The 27895-nt window shown below is 41.1% G+C and overlaps 1 protein-coding gene across 2 annotated transcripts in view; it reads left to right on the top strand.

Annotated features, from left to right (window-relative positions):
- The window catches only part of LOC127412583 (serine/threonine-protein phosphatase 2A 55 kDa regulatory subunit B beta isoform-like), a 98231-nt gene that overhangs the window by 32214 nt on the left and 38122 nt on the right, over positions 1–27895 (top strand). Inside the window, exon 1 of one of the 2 annotated variants that reach the window (XM_051649053.1) lies at positions 10173–10648. The exons of the other annotated variant lie outside the window; for it this stretch is intronic. Coding sequence (XP_051505013.1) covers positions 10579–10648 — 70 coding nt within the window. The 5' untranslated portion in view covers positions 10173–10578. Of the gene's footprint in view, positions 1–10172; positions 10649–27895 lie in introns of those variants that run through there. 2 annotated transcript variants of the gene reach the window in all.

Below are 27895 nucleotides of genomic sequence, written 5' to 3'. Positions count from 1 at the left end.
CGATATCAAACAGTACCCGCTGACGAAGGTCTCGAGCAGCCCCTGGGCACAGAAGCGTGAATGGGGGGAAGGGGGTGTGAAAGCAAGAGAGTGAGAGATTTGAAGAAGACAGAGAGAGTATAGAGTGATTGAATAAGACAAGCAAAGAACGAGTAGGGAAAACAGAGTGGGTGGGCCATGTCGGGTCCTCCATGGACAGCTTGGCATCCCTGCGGGGGAAGACGGCTGCAGCCTGCCTGTGAGCAGACCTGGCAGCTGCTCGGCCAAATGGGATTGTCCTGCAGATTAAGGGTCTGTGTTGGGGCAGAGGAGATGGGAGGGGCCAGGAAGGGAGAGTAGGGGCTTTGGGTCGAGCTGGGCTATGTAAAATCCACCTTTAACCAGTGTTGCCATGTTTGCTTATAATAAGCAACATTGGGCTTTGGGTTTTTCCTAAAGTCAGTTATAAATTCTGGTCTTATTTGCAGAATACAGTATACAGTACAGAACTTTATGTGGAAACATCTCAAATTAAGTGGTTTGATTAAAGTAAAAAAATATTATTTAACATGACTGATTCAACCTGAGTACATTAGGTTATACAAAAAAAATAAATAAATAAAAAAATAAATAATTTTAAGGGTTAGATCAGGTTAAAATAGATTCTTAAAGTAATATAATAAAGTAATAAATATATGAATTTAAGCAAGGTTGCTTGTTTTTCTAGCGAGATCTGATAACACTGTTTTTAACTCTAGAGGGGCTTGTTAGGACTCTGGCTGAGCATGATTGTTGAGACTCGAGAGAGCTAAACCCCAGGCTCTCTCCCTCTCTCTATTGAAATATTCATCATTGGAGTGGAGTTATGCCAGATAGAATCCCTGGAGCCCGACTGCCAACTTGAAGAGCTATGCTTTTTATACCATAATTGGCTGACCAAAAAATAAAAAATACATCTTGTTGGTATAGAGCAGAGATTCTGGGTGATGGTGCAACCATCGTAGATAATTACTACAAGCAACAATTAAATGATTGCACATAATTACTATAATGGTGCAAATTTGTGCATCATTCAGGCATGGAAAAATTGTCTGACCAAGCCTTCTCAGCTTTTATCCATTATATCTTTATTTCTGTTCCCAGCAGCACAGGTTGGCTTGTTTTAATGGTCACTGCTGGTCAATTACAAGTATAGATGACAAGATAGTAGACAGGTAATGTGAAAGTCTGTCCTGTGTCCTGAAATGAGGGGCAAGGATATGTTAAAATATTCACTTTCTAAAACCCACAGTTTAAAAGGTACATGTTTGATGACTGCATAGGAAATTGCATATGGGCACATAGACATGGGTGATATCTTTTAATGTAATTAGTAAAATCACACTGAAACACTTTGTCAACATCACTCTACATATACTGTGAAAGATTAATTCCAAAAATCTCAAATGAAACGGGTAAATAGAGGAGTCATCTCGACAGTTATACTTGCTTGGGTGATTAACCTTCATGTTAGAAAGATGTTAACTGTGCTTTGACTGCATTAAAGCAGCTATGGTTCAAATTATGAAGTTTAGGATGTTTAATGATCCAATTATACAGACAGCTGTTGTGCTGCATAGCAATGGTTTGTTCTATAAACAGTTTCCTAGCAACCAGTGTGATGGTAAAGGATTCCTCTGCCATGCTTTTCTTCCTTACAATCACAATTGGGAATGACTGTAAAATTCAGTATTTTCTGTATTCTTATTAGAATTCACAATAATACTCTGCCTTGGAAAAGAGCCTGTGTGTGTGTGTGTGTGTGTGTGTGTGTACATGTTTATACTACATTGTGGGGACCAAATGTCCCCACAAGGATAGTAAAACCTGAGATCACCTACCTTGTGATGCCCAGCCAGCAGTCCCCACGAGGGAAATGGATTGTTAAACATACTAAACAATGTTTTTTTTTTTTTTTGTGAAAATGTTAAAATGCAAAAAGGTTTCCGTGAGGGTTAGGGGATAGAAATTATCATTAGATCTGTACAAAACCCATAGAATGCATGGAAGTCTATGGAGAGTCCCCACAAAAGTCGTACATAATTTTCGAGTTGGCTATTTCGTATGGTCTCGCAGGATGTTGTTTGCATAAACTCGTACGACTTCATCACATGCAAATTCCTGGATGTCTAATGCGGAAGTAAGCAGGAGTTCCGCGCACGAGGCGTTAAGGACATACTTATTAATATTATGCCCTAACCCAAACCCCTAATTTAAATGTAACCAATCAGTAGAGTGTGTAAACATGATAGGAAGCTGTTGTGTGTGACAGAAGCAAGTCATTGTCATGTATTAGATGGAAACGATGTCCAGCAACGTCATTGGCTGTAGTGAAAGTTGTAGGAATTCAAACGAGTGCAGTCGCATGATAACATACGAATTAGCCAAATTTAGAAAAGTGGTTCGAATCCTGACAATTTCGCCTTGAGAGTGTGTTGAATTATTTGCACGTCTTTTGAGATCAGCACACACACTTGTTAGTATTTGCTCTCTCCTTTTCTCTTTTGTTTTCATTTCAATCTCTCTTATTTTTTATAGTTATAATATTATTGCTGTTTATTGGAACAAACCTATAACCCTAAGTATTACAATTTAACAAGCTACAGACATGAATGATACCTCAATCATTCGGCTTGTTGAGGAGAGATTTGCTATTAGTTTTCTGAGTGATTAGACCTAATATTTTCCGCCTGGTAGACAATAAAACAGGCAAGAAACATCCCATAGACTTACACTGAAAGAGAGACCTGAAACGTACAGTATATACAGTAGAGCCCTGAATATTATAGAGACTTGACTGTGGGTTCTTTTGACAAACAGAAGAAGCGTTTGCTTCAGGTAGGTTCAAGATCCGGCAGCCGCTGCAGCCCGGAGTTCCAGCATCTTTCTCCAGCAGCTCGGTATCTTAACAGCTCCCTTCCATTATGCACACTCAAGGAGGGCCGCACTCTGCAATTAACAGCAGCGGTGTCAAGAGACCATTAACTTCTGAAACGCTTCACGTTCATTTCTTTTGCGCAGGCTTCATAGAGCACAAACTGCTCAAACCTCTATAAATAACCATCCAATGACAGGCCATCTTACATCTCCTTCAAGTGGCATGTGGGAGAGGGGGTGTGTCTTAAAAGTCGAAAGTTCATTGGTTGCTCCCACGAGTCAACTCTCCACGCAATGGCATGACAATGGCATTTTTAAACTTGATTGTCAAATGGATAAAGAAAAGCAATTGGCATATGGAAAAAGAAAAGCCAAAGTAAAACAAAAAAGAAAAGCCATTGGCAGACAGATGAAGAAAAGCAATTGCAAAATGCTTTTTTAAAACGCAATTTACAAGGTGCATTTAAAAATGACTTATTAATGTGCTATTTTATTGTTACATTTAAATGCATTTTAAACAATTATATACATGATTTATTAATGCACAATGTTATTTTTAAATATTGTTAAATGTGAATTAAATAAACACATTTAAATGTGTCTATTTATTTGTCCATTTATAAATTGGTTTATTTGTCCATGTTTTTATTTTCAAATTAATATTGTAATATTAATTATAAAATGTAAAACTCACATTTTCTGCATTGTTTTCATTTCTTCCTTTTACTTTCACTCAATTAATTAAGCCATTATACTTCTAATGTACAGTATGTGTGTGTGTATATATATATATATATATATATATATATATATATATATATATGTATATATAGTGATGGGTAATTAATAACTGGATGCCCTCTAAAATGATCTACCCAGCATGCACATGCTCTCTCAGGATGTGTGTCTTCATGTCAGTGTGTTAAATGCAGTGATGGAGTGAGCTACTCAATCTTTTAATTGGAATGACTTCACATGTAAACTGGCCTGACAAAGGCGCTTGCCTCTGGGCTTTAGGTTAAAAGCATTCAGCTAAAACTATGCATCCATCTGGTTGTCCCCCCCCCCCCCCCCTCTCTCTCTCTCTCTCTCTCTCTCTCTCTCTCTCTCTTTCTTACATCCCATGATGACCTTATTTTCTTTGTTTGCAACACTTGTCATCTATGTTGATGGCATGCTGTCTGGCTTGATAAATGTCATCTTTGGTTTATACTTCATATGCTGTATGTTCTCGAAGCGCTCCATTTGCAGGAGCACATATTAGAGGATCTTGTTCAATCAGCTGCTTTCAAAAGGAGTCTTGCTCACATCTCAGTCAGTAATTGATGGTTAGTCTTTAAAGAACAAAGTGTTTTACATCCCAACATAATCTCTCTCTCTCTCTCTCTCTCTCTCTCTCTCTCTCTCATAAAACTCAAATAATCTTTCTGCAGGACACATGACTGAGGGGTAAGGATCAATACTAATGTATTGATTAACCTCTATGAAATTACCATGGCTGTTCTCTGTTAAGGCTTCAGTGACTGGTCTGTCGGTCTGAGTGCTGCAGGCTTTCCAGGAAAGGCATCATCAGGCCAACACAATTACTGCACATCAGTGCGAGCAATTGGCCATGAAGATATCACAGCATTGTAATTATCTTCATGTTTTGTGCTGAAGCCTTGATGCACACCATTGCATGGGCTAAATCGCAGGACTGCGATTTTTCTCCCAATTTGGAATGCCCAATTCCCAATGTGCTTTTAAGTCATCGTGGTCACGTAGTGATTTGCCTCAGTCCGGGTGGCGGAGGACGAATCCCAGTTGCCTCCGCGTCTGAGACCATCAACCCGCGCATCTTATCATGTGGCCTGTTGAGCGCGTTGCCACGGAGACATAGCGCATGTGAAGGCTTCACGCCATCCACCGTGGCAACCACGCTCAACTCACCATGCGCCCCACCGAGAACGAACCACATTATAGCGACCACGAGGAGTTTACCCCATGTGACTCTACCCTCCCTAGCAACCGGGCCAATTTGGTTGCTTAGGAGACCTGGCTGGAGTCACTCAGCACGCCCTGGGATTCGAACTAGCGAGCTAGCGAACTCCAGGGGAGGTAGCCAAGGCCTTGAGTGTTTTAATAGCCATTCATACATTTCTGTGAGGCCACAGGTTTTCTAAGAGCACAGCAATTTCCACTAATATACTTTCTGAGAGTACTTATTGATCTTACTGAAACAGCTATGTTTTAATTTGTTGCACAGAGTATAATTGCAGGGTAGGAGAGATTTGCCAAAACAGGGTCTCAAGTGGCTTTGCAGAGACATGTACAGACAGATTAATATTGGAGCATTTCTATGATGGAATAGTTCACCCAAAATGAGAATTCTGTCATTATTTACTCACCCTTGCTTTGTTCCAAACCTTCATGCTTCAACATGGTCTTATGACAACTCATAATAATTTGTACTGGATGGCAAAATCATAAGATATGATTTCTCATTGACCATTTCTATCAAGCTCCAGATAGGTCAAAAACTGCCAAAACAGCACCATATAAGAGGTCCACATGACTTGTGTGCTATTTCCAAGTCTTCTTAAGTCATAAAATACCTTTGTTTGAAAAAAAAAAGATAAAAATGTAAGTTGTTATGTACTAAAAATCTTTCCCTCTGCTGTGGCTTTCAAATCCAAATATAGGACATTTGACACATCATGCCAGTTTGGACATCATTGGCATCATCTTGTGTGTCTTGTGCATGACCAAACATTACGACCTATGTGGTGTGCCTGTTCATCACACAAAGCTATCACAAGAATTCACAAGTCTTGAAATAGAGTAAACAAGTAATTGTCATGATTCTTTTATGGTGTTTTTAATGTTTGTTTGCTTTTTGTTTTTCAAAAATTCTTAGGAAAAATAATAGCATATTGGTTTGGAATGACATGTGGGCGAGGAAATAATGAAAGACTGAAAAAAATGTTAACTAAAAAAATTTGCTTCATTTGGTAACATCTAAATTAACTGGTTTTATTTAAAGGTGCTGTAAGCGATTTTAGCCGTTCTACTTCCACGAGACTGAGCCGATGAATTAGCCACACCCCTCTTTCCAAAATCCCACTCTCCAAAGATTCCAAATGAGCTTTATTGAGATTGACATTGTTCAGAAACGGTTGTTAAAAACAACAGCTGCAAATAGCGCCCTCAACTGACAACTGTAATGAGCAACATGGCATAAAAATGGCATTATGCCTCAGTAATTCTCTGCAACTACAATACTATGAGAATGCACAAAATGATTGACAGGCAGAAAGCATCACTGTCTGCGGATACATTTTGGTTTGCTGTTTACAGAGTCTAGAGCTGTCACAGAGACTGGTGAGATATCTCATGACACTTATTTCATTAATATCTTTCAGGGAGTAGGAAAATTTTTTGCATACCTTTCCATGAATAAAATCGCTTACTGCACTTTTAAGTCAAAAATATGAATTAACCCAGTGGTTCTCAAACAGGGGTCCGGGGCCCAGTAAAGGGGGCACCAAAAATTCAAGGAGGCTTCAAAGTGATTTTAAAGTATTTAATATAAGCTATATTACAATAATTTTACTCACTATAATACACCGGGAAAAAAAATATTAGTTGGCTCATCAACCATTACATAAGAAAATAAATAGCTTCTACTCAGAAACGTGCATATTTATAAAATGTTTAGTTTTACCTAATTTGCAATTATGTGTACAACACAAATGTTTAATTAGAAGGTGAACTTAGAGTGTTACATAAAGTAAATGAATAATTGTGAATTCCTTGAACTTCTTTGGCTTACATATCCATAAAATTAAGATTTTAAGTACTACTAACTCAAATGATCAAGTACAGAACTGAGGTTGTGGGGAATACCCATAAGCCATTGTGCTTGAATAATTTATGTGACATACCTTTTCAAGTAAATAAAGTTGAATGAACTGATATATTTGTGTATATTTAGCAACGTTTTTCTAGCTATGCTGACATAAAATGACCGTAAGTTGAATTTACTTAAAAAGCATGATGCAAAAATGCTACATATATATTTTAAGTAAACCCAACACATCATTTTTTTTCAGTGAGAACTGCTTAAAATCAAGATGTAAAACATGTAAACTTACATAATTTCTTATTTTAATTCAACTACTTCTTTTAACAACTTTTTTATTGAAGAACACATAGTTCTCGAAACTTCTGGAATCACAAAATTAATGACAATTAATTTATCTATTGACATTCCTAGTTTCTGTTAATAAAGTTTGAAAACAAACAGCTTTGTCATCATTACACTAGAAGTACAGAGGAAATATTGGCCTACATGGGGGTCCTTTGAATATTTTCTCCGACAACTGGGGGCCTTGGAGTCAAAAAGGGCATCACTAATTTAACACCACTAAATCAACCTGAATTCATTAGGTTACACCAACAAAAGTCATTGTAAGGTTTACGTCTGGTAGATCCTTAAGGTTACAGGTTACCACTTTTTTCAGTGCAGGTTTTTCATTTTTGGGTAAACTATTCCTTCAAGTCACTGCTACAGAGGAATGTAAAGGCGGAGGGGCTGGACTTTAAATAAAGCACCACCATTGATCTCCGAGCAGACAGCTGATGCTGTTGGCAATGTGCAGCTCTCTCTGTAAAACAGTCTGCCCCACTCTCCTATCGCTCCTTTTTTACTCTCGACTGTCTCCCTCCCCCTCCATCTCTTTTTTCATTAATGCATCTCTGCATCTCCTTCTCTCCCCCTATATCTCTCGCCCCCCTCTCTCCTTCTGACTGACAGATATCTGCTCTCTCTGTTGATCTTTAAAAGATGCCAACTGGAATTTGTCATCATCCCAGTCCTCCTTCTCCCCTAACAGAAAATCATTGATTTTTGTCGCCCTGTTGGAATAATGATAAGGATTGTCGTCAGGGGAGAGGAACAGCATGTGGGCTTTAGCTGAGATGCTTCAGATACATTCAGTGGGGTGGAAAGGTTTGAAAATCACATGGAAACAGGTGCAGTGCAATATGCTTGATTACAGCTTGCCCAGAGATGCAGCACACATGCATTCTATTGGAAACTAAGGGGTGATTAAGTGGAAAATGGCATGTGATGGTGGACTATATTAACGAAAAGGCCTACAGACAGATTGTGGCAAAAGGATTTAATTAAATGCCTGGAGCTTTTAGGTGCAATAAGTCACATTTATTATACTGTACCTGTATTTTGGTTTTGAATTTCAAAGCCGATTTTTTTTCTACACTGACATCGGATAGATTCAAGTGGAAAATATGCTGAAGACATAAGAAAATGAGAGTAGCAAAGGAACATCCCTGCAGAGTTTGATATTAAAATCAGCATGTAAATCAAATCTATCCAAAATGAATGCGCCATTTTGTTTTTTAATCTGAGGAACCATCATTTAATCCAAACAGCCACTGTGGCCAAGTAGATTCAATATTTTAAAGCCATTGAATAAAAATCTATATAAAATTAATGAAGGCATGTTTCCCACTGTTTTTTCACTAAATAAACACAAGGGAGAATGAGATTTAATCATTTTAAATTATATGCACTTTTATATTTATATTTTATATACAATGATATATAGTAGCTTAATAAATAGCATTATTTACATTCATATATTTTTACATACATTTTCTTATTTTTTTGGAACCCAGTTGAATATTGCATAATACCAAATTATTTCTGTGGGACCCAGTCAAGTTTATTATTATAATATAATACTGAATTATCATTATTATTTTAAGGATGAGATTTGTTTAATATAAAATAATATATTTCTGTACTATTTACTTCACCTTTCTCTGGAGCTGTTATTTTGACACCGGAAGAAATTGTAGTGTGTATTTCAAAGTTTCTGAATGGTTACCATGCTAGCCTTCATGTCCAAAAAATGGTAATTTCATGGTACCATACAGATTAAAGTGATTAGTCTAATGGCTTATTTGTTTTAACAAAATGTAAACTGGCTTTGGCTGAATCAGACAGCTCCTTCAGTTTATGACAGTACTCTACAAAACACAAATTGCATTTCTATCTAAATTGCAAGCGACGTGACCGCTCCCATGATAATTAATAAAGATCTCTCCCCTGAAAGTGTGCGATGTCGGAAATACGGTAGCAATCAAGTATTATTTTTTGATGAACTTACACTAGAATACTGTACATAAAGTGGACTTTTTATCTGACCTGTTACTCGTCTGAGGCAACGACCCTTCAATGATCCCGGGGGCGAATTCTAAACTGCATTTTTGCACCCTTGAAGGGCACTGCGGAAAGTGAGAAAATTAATCCTTTTTCGAAGGTAGCGAAGGGTACATTCATACAGTAATGGTGCCTTGTTCCCTTCAGAGTGCCTACTTCAAAGGCTCTGCCCTACTTTGTGAGTAGGGCATAGGGATGATCACTTTTGATTGGAATCCGCCCCGATCTTCTGTAGCGCGCTGCTAAAGGCACCTCCACCTCCGCCTAATTTTCTTTAACGCTTCCATAATTTACTAGGAAATCTCACATTGACACTTTATTTCTGTTATTGTGAGATTATAAACGTTTTTATTTAATAATTTGATGTTTTGTTTTGTTTTGTTTTGTTTTTTGTTTTTTTGTTTTGTTTTTTTTTTGCACTTCCAAAAGGACACCTTTACATTTGTGAATGAAAGGGGCTGGAGCCCCTCTTGCCCCCTTCTGTGCACGCCACTGAAAACATAGCAAACTCAATGTGTTTCCAAACGAAAACGTATTAGTGTGGAGGTGGCCTTCTAAGTTTGAAATGATTACATTAATTGGTTCGAGCAGAATAAATTGAATTAAAAGAACTAAGGAAAATGTCAATGCATTGCTGCCAAGGTATTTTGTTTTTAGCAGCTGTAAAGTGCTACCAATAAAGCAGTATACACATGCTGAATAACTGGCAGCTATTCTAGCGCCTCTGGTCATTTGTTCGCAGTTGTGGAAAGATCCACCATAGAGGATATTCGGATATGCACGTGCTGTCATTTCAGCACTGGACAGCGCCTGAATGAATGGGAGGAGCTCGCGCTTACGCTGTACTACTAGAACTTCTAGAACATTGCAATCGTATGAGAAGCTCGTTCTCGTAACGAAACAGACTGTATTAGCAGCAAACCAAGATCGAGCGAGAGAGAGAGTGAGAGAGAGAGAGATAGACAGGCTGGAGAGGTGGACGGATTGCGCGCTTGACGCATAACCCCGCCCCCTCGGCTCAGAAGGTGGAAATCCCTGCCCTAGTTTTAAATCCTCACTTTACCACATCTAGCGCACCACGTTTACCAGGGTTCATGCGACAATCTTGCTCCTTTTACGCATTCGTTTTTCATTCAAACTCTCTGGAAAGGAGATTTTTAGACGGGTTCGCCGATACACCTGTTTAAGAAGTCATCCCACGCGTAAATTATGAATTGAGCGAGTTTTGGCACTGTATCACCGTGGGACGTCGCTTTGCTGCCAAGCGTTACAGTCGATCCCCCCCCGTGGTAAACGGACAGGAGCCGCCGGCGTTAGATCATCCGTCACGTACATGAGAGGGGCGACCGGTGTCATGACAGACAGCGCGATGGACCCGAGAACCGCCTGCTGATGTTCGGTGTCCACGATGGATTCCTGCGTGTCTACTTTAAGATTACCATATAACGGTATCATAAATGGAGGAGGAGAGTGACAGCCGCAAAATCAACAACAGCTTCCTTCGGGACCACAACTATGCAACCGAAGGTATTTGGAAAAATCGAATTGAATTCGATTATCTCGGATATTAATGACGGCGGGGGGTGGGTGAGATGCGAAGTGGGTTAATGTTGAAGACCCCTCCAGTAAATTAATATGGTGGATGTGCATATAGAGCTTGTTGGTGCATTGCTGATTGTTATTACCACTTGGTGATTTTAAGTATACTTGTGATTTATTCTATTCTTATGTAGGGTGCAGTGGATTATGTCTCCTATGTGGTGTGCATGGCGCATTAGATAAAATATTTTCAGGACAGCTTGGAATAAAATGTATCTACTTTTATGTAGGCTAAAAGCAATTAAGGACTATTTTTAGGCATTGCATTTCACAATGCTCTGGTTTTAGGTGTTACTATGGGGCATTGGCCATTGAGCAGTGACATGTACAATGAGTCAGATATGATTGGCATAACAGAACAGAAGACTTGTGCTATTTATCAGCAGTGCAGTGATACACAGGGGGTGGATAAGATTTGGAATGGTTGCTTTTAAGGGTGTGTCAAGGAAGATCTTTTTAAGATATAATATATACATCTGTCTCAGAGCTTGGATTTTTTTCTAGACTTTCTGTTTGATGTCAGCACATTGCAAGTTATGCATGCATACTCAAAAGCTTTGATGAAGGACACATGTAATGTCCCTGCTAAAATGGTTTGCTGGTCTTTGCCGGTTTAAGATGGTCCCCCAGTCTGGCCAAGCTGGTGCACAATTGGTTTAGCTGAAAAGTGACCAGCTTAAAGGAATATTCCTGGTTCAGTACAAGTTAAGCTCAATTGACAGCATTTGTGGCACAATGTTGATTACCACAAAAACACTGTAAAACTGAGGTTCACTTCCATTGTAAGTGCCCATTGTAAGTGCCCCACTAGAGATTTGGTATGTGCAATTTAAATATCGTATGGTAGGACTTATTGCATTGCTCTCTCAATTGGATTACTCAATTCTGCTTGTATTATTCTCATTTGTAAATTACGTTGGATAAATGTAAATTACAGTATATGATTGGATGCTTTTATGCCAACTCAGTCAGGCACAGGTTTCAGGTCAGCCATCTCCTGTCATGTGTAAAGCATAAAGTTTCAGTGGAAGCAGGGTCCGGGACACTCCCTTCCCCAGTGCCGGGCATCTTCCTGGGTAATGATTAATGGATGTGGGAGGTTTTGCAAAACAGACCCATTGAGCAAAATCAATCAGTGGCCTTCAGACTCACATGCCTCTAGTTTTCCTGGTTTATGACTTGTCTTGCCAATCCAGGCTACTCTGTATATCACACAGTAGCAGTATAGCGTTTGCTGACACACACACGCACACACAAATACTGCAAGCTGCTCATCGTCTTTTACCAGCAAATATCTGGGCACTTTTTCTATATTTATAATGCATGTACTGTCATAAAGGGGAAGGCTGAGTCTACTGGACTTGGATTTTAGGCTGACTATATTTACATTTTTGAGAGTCAGATATGCAATCATAAGAAGCTTCATTTATGTTGATCATAAGCAGTTTAGAAATCATCTTACACAATATATGTGTGATTTGTAAAAAGACCATTAGAGCCAGTAGATACTACAGGGAACAGATAGTTCTTATCTGCAATAAGGCACTGACCATCTCCAAGCATAAATATTAAACACCACAAAGTCATTAAGCTCTGTTCTCTTTGCAGAATCTCAGAGATCACTAAGTAGGGCTTTACCTCTCAGTTCTAGCTGTTTTCACTGCTGTTTTCAGTGTTTGTTACTGCTGTTTGAAGAGAGCAAAAATTTGATATCTGTCCTAATTACACAGACTCACTGCTGGAGCTTTAGAGCTGCATGCAATGCAGGCATATGTAAAAGTTTAAGAATCGGCCACTGCAAAACTACAGACCCCCTTAGAGCAGTAGTTTTCAACTGGTATTGCTTTGAGACCCAGATTTTACATTGGACATCAAGTGGCTGACCAACATTGCAAAAAATGTAACCTGGATTTAATGTAGCCTGGCTCGCATTTTCTTTTATAGTGCATAGTTTTACTATTGTAAAATTTTGATAAATTTTATTAAGAGTGGTTATGTTTAATTTGAAAAACCTTTATTTTGGCGCATAACACAATTGTTTTACTTTTCCTCCTCAAAGCTGTTTAGTATGTCAGGGCTGTTTGAAAGGTTTGGCTTCTTCCATAGCACTTTAAACTAGAAAATTCTAAAATTCTAAAAAACTAGATTTCAAATGGTTTGCATCAATGTTGTTGTCTGCACCGCGTTATCGAGGAAGCCCGGTCGACGCACGCGCACTCCAGAAATACTGTAGGTTAGAGCAGATCAGATCAATGGCGTGAGTGTTTCTGTCATGGCTCGTGACACCAGGTAGAAACAATGCCTTAGAGGATAGGGAGGGATAGATAAAGCAATTGTGAGGGAACTGAAAATAATTGCTAAAGAATGAATTACTATTTCAGAAAATAAATTCGTTTCCTGTCCTCTTATGGGCTCTGTATTGACTGCTATTCTGAATATTGGTGTGGATGTGTCCACCTTCAATGTTTATAGTGGTTACGGCCTTATGTGCAAGTAATTTTCCCTTTTAGCAGCGTACAGCTCTTGCTATCAACTTTGGGGGCTTTTTTGTAATGTTCCTTATCAACAGGTAGCCATATTTCATACACTACAGTATATGGCCAAAAGTATGTGGACACCTGAAAACCACATCATATGAGCTTGATGGACATTTAATTAAAAAACTGTAAGCATTAATTCCTCCCTTTTCTGCTATATCAGCTTCCACTTTTTTGGGAAGCTCTTTCCACTAGATGTTGGAATATGGCTACAGAGATTTGCTCCCATTCAGACTCAAGAGCATCAGTGAGGTCTGGCACTGATATTGGGCAATGGCAATTTGCAATTTGCATTCCAATTCATCCCAAAGGTGTTCAGTGGATTTCAGGTCTGGGCTATAAGTAGGCCAGTCAAGTTCTTTCACATGAGACTCAGTACTAGTGGTTGACTGATATGGGTTTTTTAATGGCCGATGCCAATGCCGATATCCAGAGAGCAGGGTGGCTGATAGGCCGATACAATGCCGATATATCACACAATTTAATATGGTAAATAACAAACATAAAATTGCTAAATAATAATAATAATAATAAACTCTTATGTAGCACTATATTTACTAAATTTCACACAAAACAAAAAAATTATATTGTATTTTAGATGGTAGATAGCAGTTTTTTCAGATTGCTGTTTAGTCATCAAATTTTTGTAATTTATTTACACGAAGAAATTGTTAATATATTAGGAAGAAGGAGTTGTTCAGCAACCATGGATGGCATGTCCATGTTATTAATTGCATTTGCTCAAAAAATATTGAATCAAACCAATTGTACATACAGTGTATGGTGAATAAGACATTTACTTATAGCAAACGTGAAGCGCTTTTACTTTGGGCTGCATCTGAAAATGTAGGCAGCTCACTTGCTACCAGTGGTAGAAATAGTACTGATTTTTTTTTACTTAAGTAAAAGTACTGGTACTGAAGAAATAATTCACTTGAGTACAAGTAGAATAAGTAAATAAGTAGTTTGCCAAAAAACTACTCATGTAATTACTTTACAAGTTACTTTATGAAAATTATATTATATATATATTATATTTATTTTCATTTTTAGAACACAAAGACATTTTTGTTCTTGAAAGAAACTTATGCTTCCTTTCACCAAGGATGCATTAAATTGATTAAAAATACTGTCAAAATTATTAACTGCAAATTATTATTACGGTTTCAAATAATTGTTTTAAGTGATATTTATTAATTTTTTCTTTACCCGTGATGGCAAACATATACTGTGTCACCTGTTCCTTACAAAAGCATTTTAAAGTGCTAATTTGATACTCAAGAAAATTTTCTTATTATTAGAACAGTTGAAAATGGTTGTGCTATCATGCAGAAATCACAATACAGTGGGTTTGTTCCCTATTTGCTGAGGTATTATGAGTTCTTACAAGTTGCTTTACACTTGCAATGCCAAAGACCTGCATTGCTGCAAGAGGATTCTTGGGCAAACAGAACATTTTAAGAATACAACATTTATTTAAAAAGAAATAGCCATTTGTAAAATTCGAAATGTCTCAAAATCGTCTCTAAACTACATAAAGTGCATTGTGACAAACACATTCCTATTTCAGGTTTATTTTCATTCATGTATGTCCAGGTATTTTGGCTATTAAATTAACATACTGTACAAAACTAATATAATGCAATATCATAGAGGAGGAAATATATCCTATGATATTGCAGCAATTATCCAGATATGGAATGAGATTATCAAGCAAACTGTTATCAACTCCTACATGCCAACTGAATAAAATAAGGCAAAAATAAAAATTTCACACAATGTTTAGTGAAAGATATGATTGATTCAAACACTAAAAGTGGTTGTTCTGTATATGTATTATTGTATTACAATTGTAATAATACATTTTTTGTGATTTATCATACCTTTTTTATATAACATCTATCCCTTGTGCACTTTTGGCTTCTAGAGGAAGAGACAGGGCAGGGATGTACAGTACAGCACTGTGAGCGAGAGTGTTACCCGCTAGGACAGTCTATTTTGAACAAGAGGGGTGAACAGTTACGGAATTGAATGCGGGAGTACAAAACCGAACTGATGCAGACTGATAGCAGGGTGAGCCCGTCTGTGCGTGCGATGGTGCGAGGAACCAGATGGCAGGAAGAAAAATTATGTTCAGTGAAAAGTCAAAAGAATATCACAATGTATGTAATTGTAACTACATCAGATATTATTAATAAAACACGGGAACTCGTTGCGTGGGCATTTTTTGTCCCCATATTTTGAATTTCAGGGAGATTTTTGCCAATTTTGGTGCCATTTTTGCTCCGAGTCCCTGTTCATTTCCGATAGTAGCAAGTAGACAAGATATCCCCAAATATATAATATAGATAACTACATTGTGTTAATGTTTGACACAGTTAAAACATCGCCTACCTTAAAAACAAGTGAAGTTTGATCAGTGGTTAAACGTGTTCAGACGGTTCCCTCATACCTGAATGAACGGCTCCTTTCCAGAATAAAATGAAATATGCAGAAAATTACAGTTCTTGTGTAGTGACAGGGCAGAGTCTTGGAGAAGCTAGAGAAGAGAGGACACAGGTGGCAGTTTATGCAAGCTGCTGTGCTCATGAAGCTGTGCCCTGCAGGCTTCCGTCATGCCGCACACAGCACGTTTTAGTTTATAAACAGATTTAGCGCTTAGAACTTTCTTCTTCCCAAAAATTCTGAAATACATATATATATATATATATATATATATATATATATATATATATATATATATTGTTTTTGTACTTTGTAATTGTGGTGAAAAATAATTGTATTGAAGTTCAATACTTCATTTTTAAAGTACTATTATATATTTATACTTAAAAAAGTTGAATTTGTTTTTTATTTACTCAAGTACTGTAACGAGAGTAGTTGTAATTTGTTACTTTCCACATCTGCTTGCTACCTTGCTGCCTAATCAGTTAGTGGCTTAACTGACATCTGTTTTGAATGAATGGAACTCTTAAGGAAACTGGTCTCCGAACAGTTTGAAAAGCACCTTATTTTAATCGCACTCATGCGCTTGTGCGGATCGAGCGCGAGCAGTAGCAATCTCCTGACAGTTTAAATGGGCTTGATTGCCTACTTGGAGTAACACGGAGTGACCATCATGATTTGTGAATGAGAGGCACTTTGATCCTGATCCTGAAGTTTTTGATTCTGGCTGATGGAATACACGCAGGAAGATATTAGATGAGCGTTCGATGGGAAGAAAATGCTGGATTTTCATGAGGTTCGTGAATTACGTCTTTTTAAACGAGATATCTGCATATTTGCAAATTGTATATAATAGAATTTTTATTGATATTTGCCTTTTATCATTAGAAAAGTTACAGGGAACTGTTGAGGATAGACTGTTAGAATACGTGCTTCAGAAGAAGATTTATGAGCACTCCACAGGACGCTGGATCTACTGAAGTTGTGTGAGGTTGGTTTATTGCATCTGTTTAAACGAGATATGCACATATTTGCAGACAGTATATATGAAATTAGTTTTATTGATATTTGCCTTTTTATCGTTAGACAAGACATTTAAAAGTTACAGGGAATTGTTGAGGAGAGAGAGGGAGAATGAAACAGGCAAGCACTTTAACATTATGAGCTCAAACGCGTCTGCTGTGTCTCTGATATGCGGATCGTTTAAATGAGACTGTGTTGCACACCGGTCTATTATTGTAGTAACACGATGGCACGTAACAACAAAATGAACCATGACTGGTCATTTACATGTCTCAGTCGCTTCACATGCAAGCAGGTGATTTTTGGCACCCTCAAGAAACAAATCGGGCAAACGGGAAAATGTATCAGCAGTAGCCGATTATTAAAAGAGTCAGAGTATCGGCTGTTCCCTATCTGTCACTCACTCGACGTTGGGTCGATGTAGTGACACTAGGGGTCACTCTTGGGAGCCCAAGACACCTCTGGTCTTTGATAAAAGGCCAAAGAAAATTGGCAAGTGGTATTTGCATGCCACTCCCCCGGACATACGGGTATAAAAGGAACTGGTATGCAACCACTCATTCAGATTTTCTCTTCGGAGCCGAATGATCATGCTCATTGAGCTGAATTCCTACTGTTCATTCACCTCTTCTGGATCTGATGGCGCATTTCAGGGGCTTCTCCCTCCTCTGCACTGGTGCACTGCAGAGAACGCCCCTGGGCGCTTCGGCAGAAAAAGAGAGTTGTTCGGAGCCCGCGAAGATGATGAGCTCTCGAGTGCAGCATCGGAGAGCGGGCTTGTCCAGTCGGATGCAGAATCCTCAGCTGGGCTCCCCCCCTTCGGGGACGATTGCCCAGTCACAGGCTGATGCAGAGATGACGGACATGCTTTCCCGGGCGGCTGCGAGCGTCGGGCTAGGGTGGAATCCTCCACTCTCCCCTGAACCCTCGGAGCTTGATGATTGGTTCCTGGGCTTGCGGCACCGCTCAAAGCAGCCACACCCCGCTCCAGTGCCTTTCTTCCCGGAAGTGCCTTTCTTCCCAGCAATTTTTAATCCCCGGTCCCGATTCCTCAGTTCCCCCGCCCTCACTACCCTTGATGGCGGGGCGGCCAGGGGCTATACGGCGTTTCCCCCAGTGGATAAGGCACTCATGGTGCACCTATGCCCGCAGAGCGCCACCACCTGGCGCGGACGCCCAAAGCTCCCGTCCAAGCCCTGTAGGTTCACGTCATCCCTGATGGCTAAAGCCTACAGCGCTGCTGGACAAACCGCCTCTGCCCTGCAAGCCAAAGCACTAAAATAACTGCTCAAGGGTAGTTCCGCCCCAGATCTGATGCAGGAACTGCGCTCGGCGGTCGACCTCGCTCTCCGAGCGATGAAGGTCACGGCATGGTCTCTTGGGCGGACGATGTCCACATTAGTGGTCCAGGAGCGCCAACTTTGGCTTAACCTGGTCGAGATGGGTGAGGCCGACAAGACACGGTTCCTTGCTGCCCCCATTTACCAGGCTGGCCTATTCGGCGACACCGTCGAGGACTTTGCCCAGCAGTTCTCGACGGTGAAGCAGCAGACGGAGGCTATCCGGCATATCCTGCCCCGGCACGACTCAAGATCCCGCACCCTGTCTGCTCGTCGCCAAGGGCGTCCCCCTGCGGTGACTGCACCGGCTATGCCGCAGCCCGCCCCTTCGGCCCAGCCCTGGCATGGAGCCCACTGCAGGAAGCAGATGCCACCCGTCTCACAGTCAGCCGCTAAGAACCCACGGAGGTCGTCAAAGCGCCCCTGAGACGGGCAACCCAGGGTCGAAGAAACCCACTTATTTGGAGCTGATAAGAAGACCACTCCATCCCCCGGTGGAGGGCTGGGTGGAGAATCTTTATTTGCCTTTTTGTTTGATTTCGCTGCATGCCCAAGTGGCTGCGGTACCCAACAGTTCAGCAAAAGAGTGGTTTCCTCCTTCCCTGGGTCACATACCCAGTGTGCACGGTCATCATCATGACTACCGTCCACGGGTTTATCCTTGCAGGATTGGCGCTCCAGCGGTCGTCTTCCTGCCCCTGAGCACCCAGCTGAGGCACACTGCGGTTTGCATTCGAGGGTCAGGCATATCAGTACAAGATCCTCCCTTTTGGTCTGTCCTCCGTCTTCACGAAGGTCGCAGAGGCAGCCCTTGCCCCGTTAAGGGAAGTGGGCATTCGCATTCTCAACTATCTCGACGACTGGCTAATCCTAGCTCACTAGGGCCGACTAGGGCTTTGGGTCAACTGGGAAAAGAGCAAGCTCCTCCCAGTTCAGAGCATCTCTTTCTTCAGTTTGGAGTTGGACTTAGTCTCTTTGACAGCGCGCCTCACGAACGAGCGCGCCCAGTCGGTGCTGGCCTGTTTGAAGGCATTCAGCGAGATGGGCATGGCGCCGTGGGACACAGGTGGACCTATTCACCTCCCAAGAATCCTCCCACTGCTCGCTCTGGTACGCCCTGACCGAGGCCCCCTCGGCATAGGCGCGCTGGCACACAGCTGGCCCCCTGGCCTGCGCAAATATGCGTTTCCCCCAGTGAGCCTACTTGCACAGACTCTGTGCAAGGTCAGGGAGGACGAGGAGCAGGTCGTCCTGGTAGTACCCTACTGGCCCACCCAGACATGGTTCTCGGACCTCATGCTCCTCATGACAGCCCCCCCGGCAAATTCCCCTGAGGAAGGACCTTCTTTCTCAGGGACGGTGCACCATCTGGCACCCATGACCAGACCTCTGGAATCTCCATGTCTGGCCCCTGGACGGGACATGGAAGACCTAAGTGGTCTACCACCCGTGGTGGTAGACACGATCACTCAGGCTAGGGCCCCCTCTACGAGGCGCCTGTATGCCTTTAAGTGGCGTCTGTTCACTAAGTGGGGTTCTTCCCGATGGGAAGACCCCCAGAGATGCGCAGTCAGATCGGTGCTTTCCTTCCTGCAGGAGAGGTTGGAAGGTGGGCTGTCCCCTTCCACCTTGAAGGTGTACGTTGCCGCCATAGCAGCACACCATGTCGCAGTCGACAGTAAGTCCTTAGGGAAGCACGACCTGATCATCAGGTTCCTGAGAGGCACCAGGAGGCTGAATCCCTCCAGACCGCGCCTCGTTCCCAGTTGGGACCTCTCTGTAGTTCTTCAGGGTCTACAGAGAGCCCCCTTTGAGCCTTTGCAGTCAGCTGAGCTTAAGGCATTCTCCTTGAAGACTGCCCTCCTGACTGCGCTCACTTCCATCAAGAGGGTAGGAGACCTGCAAGCGTTCTCTGTCAGCAAAACGTGCCTGGAGTTCGGTCCGGGCTACTCTTATTTGATCCTGAGACCCCGACCGGGCTATGTGCCAAGGTTCCCACGACCCCTTTTAGGGACCAGGTGGTGAACCTACGAGCGCTGCCACAGGAGGAGGCAGACCCAGCCCTATCGTTGCTGTGTCCGGTGCGCGCTTTACGCATCTATTTGGATCGCACACAGAGCTTTAGAATCTCTGAGCAGCTCTTTGTCTGCTTTGGTGCAGAGCAGAAAGGAAGCGCTGTCTCCAAGCAGAGGATCACCCACTGGCTCATTGACGCCATAACTATGGCATATCACGCCCAGGACATGCCGCCCCTGGTAGGGCTACGAGCCCCTTCTACCAGGGGTGTAGCGGCCTCCTGGGCCCTGGCCAGGGGTGCCTCTCTAACAGACATTTGCAGAGCAGCAGGCTGGGCAACACCCAACAACTTTGCAAGGTTCTACAACCTCCGGGTGGAACCAGATTCATCCCAGGTAGTGGCACGCAATACAAGCGGATAAGCCCGGGATAGCTGGCCGGGTGTATTGCTTGAACATAGCACCAAGAACATAGCATCAAGACCATGTGGTCAAGACGTCAAGACGTATTTTTTCCACTTAAATATCCCCCCTCCCCCCGACTGGGTTAGCCTGTCTCTATCTTTTGGGCAGTCGACTTGTCCCCAAAGGGTCATTCGACACTCATAACTACATTGGGGGAGGTTACGTGTTGACCTGGTGTGCTGGCTACAAGGCACATAGTGGTCTGCCCGTCACATACCGCCAGTTCACGTAACACAGTTCAGCCAGTTGTGGCATTTCGTATAGGGACCACTAGTGTCACTACATCGACACAATGTCGAGTGAGTGACAGATAGGGAACGTCCTGGTTACTTGCGTAACCTCCGTTCCCTGATGGAGGGAACGAGACGTTGTGTCCCTCCTGCCACAACGCTGAACTACCCGCTGAAATGGCCGGACCTTGTCTCGACTCCTCAGCATAAAACCTGAATGAGTGGTTGCATACCAGCTCCATTTATACCCGTATGTCCAGGGGAGTGGCATGCAAATACCACTCGCCAGTTTTCATTGGCCTTTTATCAAAGACCAGAGGTGTCTCGGGCTCCCAAGTGTGACCCCTAATGTCACTACATCGACACAACATCTCGTTCCCTCCATCAGGAAAGGAGGTTACGCAAGTAACCAGGACGATTTATTGGCCTTAGCGATATATTGGTCGACCACTACTCAGTATACCAACTGTTTTTAATATGCCATTTGCAAATGCTGTGCACGTATTTGCATTTGAGTGTTACAATCTAGTGCTCTAGATTCTAAAGTTAATGGATGTGGGTCTATCATCCCCGCACCCTTACTGCTACTTTTCAGTGCATTACATACACTGTCTGGCTCACGTAATGCTGTAGATGATGGTGGTATTTCCCACTACAGACATCCATAGAGGTGTAATTGAGGTCCAGGGTTACACTCTCTATGTTTTCTCCCTCAGGCTGTGGAGGCTGTTTAATAACACAGCACAATAACACTCTTGTGTGTTTCCGTCTATAGACACACATTGAATGTGGCATTGTAGATGTATTGTGAATTCTCCACTGGGATCAATTACAATGGAGTGTAGTGTGTGTTGATGCACAATGATAATTGCTGTTTTATAGACCATTCCAACTTTGATTTTGATTATCAAGTATACACTTCCCTGAAACAAACAGTTCTAAGTACCCTATGACCCAGGAACGTGACCTACCAAAATACCTCTTCTCTTCCCCAATTTGACTAAATCACTAAAGTGGCATGGCCGTTGTAATTGGATTTCAAAGAGTAACTTTGTAGTCCCAGTAGTGGTTTGTTGGGTCTCAAACCTAATAAAACCCTGACAGAGAGGTGAAAGAGGTGACATTGAAGTGTTTTAGGAAAGCCAACTATTGGCACCCCCATCCATTATGGGAAAGACAAATATCAAATTATGCTATGGGGGGTGCATTATGACCTTTTAGGTAAAGAGTTAATATGAATAGAGTTAATATTCCATGAATGCAGTGTAAACGCTGCTTTGATTTGTGCAGAGCTGATCTGGAAATTAGTTTTTTAATAGCTCCTGGAATATTGCGTCTTTCAAAATTATATCCACGGGAATCGTATTCACTCACACTTGGGGAACATTTCCGGTGCAGCAGCATAATTCCCCTTTATTTCCTTTGCACAGGGAATTCTGACATTTCATACCTTTTTTGGAAATGACCATATCCCAAACATGCACTCATAAACATTTTTAGATCAGTTTTTTCCCTGTTGGAATAAGGCGACTGCACAAAAATAAATAAAATTTAGTTTAATTAGCATAACACAGATGCTAGCAGGATGACAGTGGTAATAGCTGAAGGATGGATGCGACCATGCTGAGAAAGAGAAGAAAGATTCAGCTTTTGTCTTCATTTGGGTTGCATGGGTTTAATTGACCAGAACGCTCCCCCTACATGCTTAAACATCAGTCCTTTCCAGCACTCATGCTACACAACACACTAATGAATGAGAAAATGCACTGAAAAACTGACAACATCATCAGTTGCTACAAGCTAGCAAAGTAGCTCAATTCTACAGCATTGCTAAAGTTCCCATAGGGGAGAGAGAGAGAGAGAGAGAGAGCGAGAGAGAGAGAGAGAGAGAGAGAGAGAGAGAGAGAAAGAGAAAGAGAGAGATACATTGCTGTCTCAAGCATGAAATATTGCCAGGCAGAGAGAAGCCTTTGCAGTACTCGAGACTGCACTGCAGGGACCGAAGCCAACAGAACTTAGCCTGGACAGACAGTAATGGCCCCACAGTTCAGAGAAGGCAGATGGCCCAGACACAGTTACATTACTGCTTATGTAAGCACTAGTGCACTAAAAGAAGGAGATTGCAGCATCTAGATTTAAGGTTTCTTCACTCGAGGACAATCTTACCTAACTTTAAAGGATTAGTTCACCCAAAAATGATTATTTTACTCATGTTGTTCCAAACCCATATTACATACTGCTTTTTTCCATATAATGAAAACATACAGTGATCATGGGCTGTCAAGCTCCAAAAAGGACACAAAGGCATCAGAATGCACCATAAAAGTAGTTCAGATGACTCGTTCGCTATATTCCAAGTCTCCTGAAGCCAGATGATTCAGATGAATAGACCTGTTAACTTAGGCTACATCCACATTAATCCAGATACATTTGAAAATGGCATTTTAGTTTTATCGAAATGCTCTCTGTCCACACTGCTGTTTTCAAGCTTTTTCTAAAAGTTGTTCGTCCACACTGAAATGGATGAAAACTCTTAAATCTCCCTAAGCCCAAAGTATACTTCGGTCAGACACAAACATTGAGCGTCCGCGTACAGGACGCGTTATGTAAATGTCGTCATCAGCAGAGTCCTCGAGCATTGAACGTGCGCAGCCCAATTTTCCTAACCGAGCGTCTTTGAACGTGCAAAATGCCCATCGAGTTATTTGCACTAATTAGTGGGTCCACAAGGTGGCAACACTCACATTTGAGCCAGTGCTGTCATGAAGAAGTGCTTGAAGAAGATGTAATCACTGCTAAGCATAAGAGATGAAGATAAAAACAACAACAGCGGATGTGCAAGTCAAGAGCGCGTGTGTGAGGGGGTCTGGAGATACCTGCATTTGTATAACTTGAGTCTGAAGGAATATAAAGGGTCTAAAGAGAAAGTCCAGTGTTTCATAGCAGTCGTAGTGCGCATGCGCCAACTGCCTGTGTATGCGTGCACAGGAGTATATTTTGACAGGCTCGCGTTCGCGTCAAAACGAAGTATACCTAGGGCTTTACTGCACATTTACTGTCTGAAACGCAATTGTCCTCGTATTCTGTCACGGGACAGCAATTCCGAGTAAACTTCCTGTCACCTTTGAAGGAATGCAATGTGAAGGTTGTACAAAGTAACATTTATCTTTAACAACGCTATCAAAGTGAATCGCAGGTACAACAACGGTGCTACAACATGGGCCACCATCTTGATTGTGATGGGTTGAATGGATCACATGACAGCAAATACATCATCGGTTTCAGAAATCTCAGTTTCTCCTGTCCTCGCTACAATGTGAAGACGTAATTTAAAAATGTATCCACTTGGGAAAGCGTTTTTCGAAAAGCTCAGTTTTCGCTGTCAAAAACACTGTCTCAGTGTGGATGGAAGGCTAAAATGTAGATAAAAGAATGCATTTTCAAACAAAAACGTATAAGTGTGGACATGGCATTATTATTGCATGGTACACCAGTGCCACGGTACACAAGCCTCAAAATAGCAGCAGTTCCACAATTATAGTTGTATGAACGGCAGTAATATTCCCAGGTAGTAGTGGTATTTGGTTGAACTCAGTTGTGAAGGGGGATTTGAAACCAAGACTGCCTCACCGCGGTAATGGCATGTATCATTCTGAGCCCAGTGCGGCAACAGGGGCTGTTCAAACAGAAACAGAATGTGGGGATCTTGAGATGCGCTTTTCGACACTGAACTCCTTTCAGCTTTACACAGCATTTAAAAACACACTGTTTAGGGGCTGTTCAGACAGACTGCGTCCTTGCACTAAAAAAGCTAGATGCAGCGCAACGTGTATAACAGAACAGAGGGGTTTTGATGCACACTTTAAAAACGTGGCGCTCCTGCGCGAGACACTGAAAAAACAGCTGGACATGGTGCAACGTTCGTCTAGTGCCTGTTTACATAGAAAAACAATGGGAAAAGAGAGCAGACAACAAAAAAATGGTTCTGTGTGAATGGCCTCCTTGTGCTGCAATATGATGACCAAAGGCCTCCACAAGTCATCATCAGTGCTTGGCACACATCTAAAATTCAAATGCACAGTTTTTGCATTTAAATGTGCATTTTTATTTTAAATTCGACAAATATTCAAATGTTTATTTGACAACCTTGTGAATAAGTTGTTTTGTTTGGCAGTGAGAAAGATTTTCAACAAATAACTTAAATTTGGATCTGCTCCTCACACAAAGCTGTCTTATATGGCTTCAGAAGATTTGGAATATAGCACACAAGTCATATGCAATACATTTATGGTGCTTTTTATGACCATTGTGTAGCTTGTTGGATGACTGATTTGTCATTTTTGGGTGAACTATTTAATTTAATAGTGTCTAACCACAATATTACCTCACTCTTACTGCAATGAGATCTTACCTCTTTGCGATACAATATTACCTCAACACAATCTCCGCCCACAATATAATCTTACCTTACCATAATAGAGTAAATGGAATTGCTGTGAAAATCAGTGATGGAGACTATATATATCTGCCCTTCCTCATGTCGGGGTAATAAAATGCTACCATTTACAGAATAAAAACATAGTCATTCTAACTATAAACCTTATAAACAACATATTCTGTGCTTGAGGGCAAACTAAATCCATTTTCTTTTAGCTGTGTTACCAAATCTTTCCCCCTACATTGTACTATGTTTTTTTTTTTTTCCTCAGACGGTTAATAGCCCTCTCTGCTCTTGCCATGTAATGGTCTTGTTTAAAATAGCTCTGTAGTTCATCAGTAGGGAGGACGCAGCTCAAAGCGGCCCAGTGGGGGTGACCCCACCACTCTCACCCCTGCAACACAATTTACACCCCCATGCTCTAACAGTACATCAGGGATAATGACATGCACTTCCCCGAACAGGCCTGATGGTATTATCCAGGAAAGAAAGAAAGAGAGACAGAGTGACAGACAGACAGACGGCATCAGTAGACGTTGCCAACACAAACTGTTCCAGGCTACACTTTAAGACTTTAATCATAAAGAGAAATATCTCTCCCGCCCAAAGGGGCCCATTTTAATTCAGAGGGAAACAGTGAGGCAATGACATGAGGACAAACAGTGAGAGGCTGGTTGCATTAAACATTGAACTGCTGTCAAACTCTGAGATTTTTAACGAGCGATGTAGCCAATAGCACATGAGGAGAAATCTAAACTCATAAACTAAAGAATGAGGTTGAAATCAGGCTCCTTCAAAGGAGGAACAATCCTGCTGAAAAGACCAGCATGAATTCCTGTGCTGGTCCAGGCTAGTTTTTGTTGGTTAGTGCTGGTTTTAAGGCTGTCACAATTATGAAATTTGGCTCACTATTAATTGTCAAACAAATAATTGCGATTTATGATGATTAGTTGTCTGTTTTAGGGCTTTCTCGATTAATTGTCATATAAATTGTCATATTTCTTTGATTAAACCCATGAGCCCTTATTTCTCATGCAGCAAAACCTTTGAGATTTCGTTTCATCATTTTATCACTCCACAGACATTATATAAGTACACGATCATTTAAAGTGAAACTGGAGGGCTTTGCGTTCACTATCAAAGTTTATATTTGTTCATTTATATTTTCGTGGGAGTTTGGCACGAGCCTCTGCTGACGGCGCACATCAGAACGCTTGAGAAACGCTTCACGCGCTCTTCCGGACAGGAGCTATTCTGGTTGACATCCACGTTGCGGCTCAGTGATGCTCGGAGTTCAACTGAATGACACAAACACGCTGTTGATGGCATTTATATATTCACTTAAAATTCCCTTATTTGGGCATTAAATTGTGATTGAAATTTGAAGTAAATAATAATCGCAGTTATCTCAAATAACTGTGGTTGAAGCAACTAACCGCGATTAGACAGTTATTTAATAATCACGACAGGCCTAGCTGGTTTGATACTTGTCTAGCTGGTGGACCAGCATAGCCTTGAGGATCACCAGCAAAATTTAGCGGGGAGACAAGTTGACCAGAATGGTCATTTTGGTGATGCTGGTTGACCAAGAGTGTCTTGTTGCTTAAGCTAGTTTAGAAGCCTTGTTGGAAAACCAGCACAACAGCATTCAAAACATAATATATGCTGGTGACCAGCTATTCTGTTTTCTTTTTTCAGCGGGGAACATAAAACCTAGTCAACTGCCTACATAGACAGCTGCCTACCAAGGTAGAAATTTGTTTGAAACACTCTACATAGGTGGCAACTTCATACGCCATACAAGTAGTGCTCCAAAAGGAGTTTCAATTCAGCTGATTCCAATAGCAAAAAAGTACCAGCCAAATTTTTCAGCTGACTTGGTTCCGGAAGAATTTTTCCCATTAATTTTTTCCATAGAGATTTCATAAAAGAGTTCTAAGCCATGAACCAAACAAACCAACTCCAAGATGAATCGCAACATTACAAATTTTGATTTGAAGCAAAACATATTTGAAAATCGGACAAAAAGACAAAGGTATATATTTGAATTTTATTGCAAAATATTCAGATATATACAAATATATAAGTTTTTTGTGATTGTAGACCGACTCAATTGCATCATTCACAGTGTGTCATGGGAGTTGGCGGCACTTTTGGTGCAATTTGTTGGTCGTGATTCTCTGATTGGTGGAGTGTTTCTCCTCAGAATCATGGGTAATATAATTATTCACCAGAAATTCTGTGATTAAACACAATTTTTTAATTAAGTTGAAATGACGGAGGTTGATGGCTTCAGCAGAAGCATATACAGTCGATTTACAACTTCAGAGCTCATGGTAGGTCTGTTTTTAAAATCAGTTCACCTGTGATTTTTACTTCCAGAACCAGACTGTTATGCTGTATAGAGTATGACATTAGGATGTTGCTAGGATGACACTGTAATGTGCATAAAAATACATAGCACGAACAAAAACTGGGTAAAACAGTATTTTTTTTAAATTATTACTTTTCAGTACTAAATGAAGTATAAGCATATTTATAGTCAAAAATGTTCTTGCTTTGTCTGCCATCTTGGATGCATTTTGTCACTGTGCTCATCCCAGTACATTATGGAATACATAGCAAAGGAAAGCAAAGGATACATGGGATTCTGCCTTAAAATTCCTCCAAAACAATGTACCT

Source organism: Myxocyprinus asiaticus, chromosome 22 (assembly GCF_019703515.2).
Source record: "Myxocyprinus asiaticus isolate MX2 ecotype Aquarium Trade chromosome 22, UBuf_Myxa_2, whole genome shotgun sequence".
NCBI classification, from domain to species: Eukaryota; Metazoa; Chordata; class Actinopteri; order Cypriniformes; family Catostomidae; genus Myxocyprinus; species Myxocyprinus asiaticus.
Note: the sequence above shows the minus strand (reverse complement) of the source record. Positions and strands in the feature narration are given on the sequence as shown.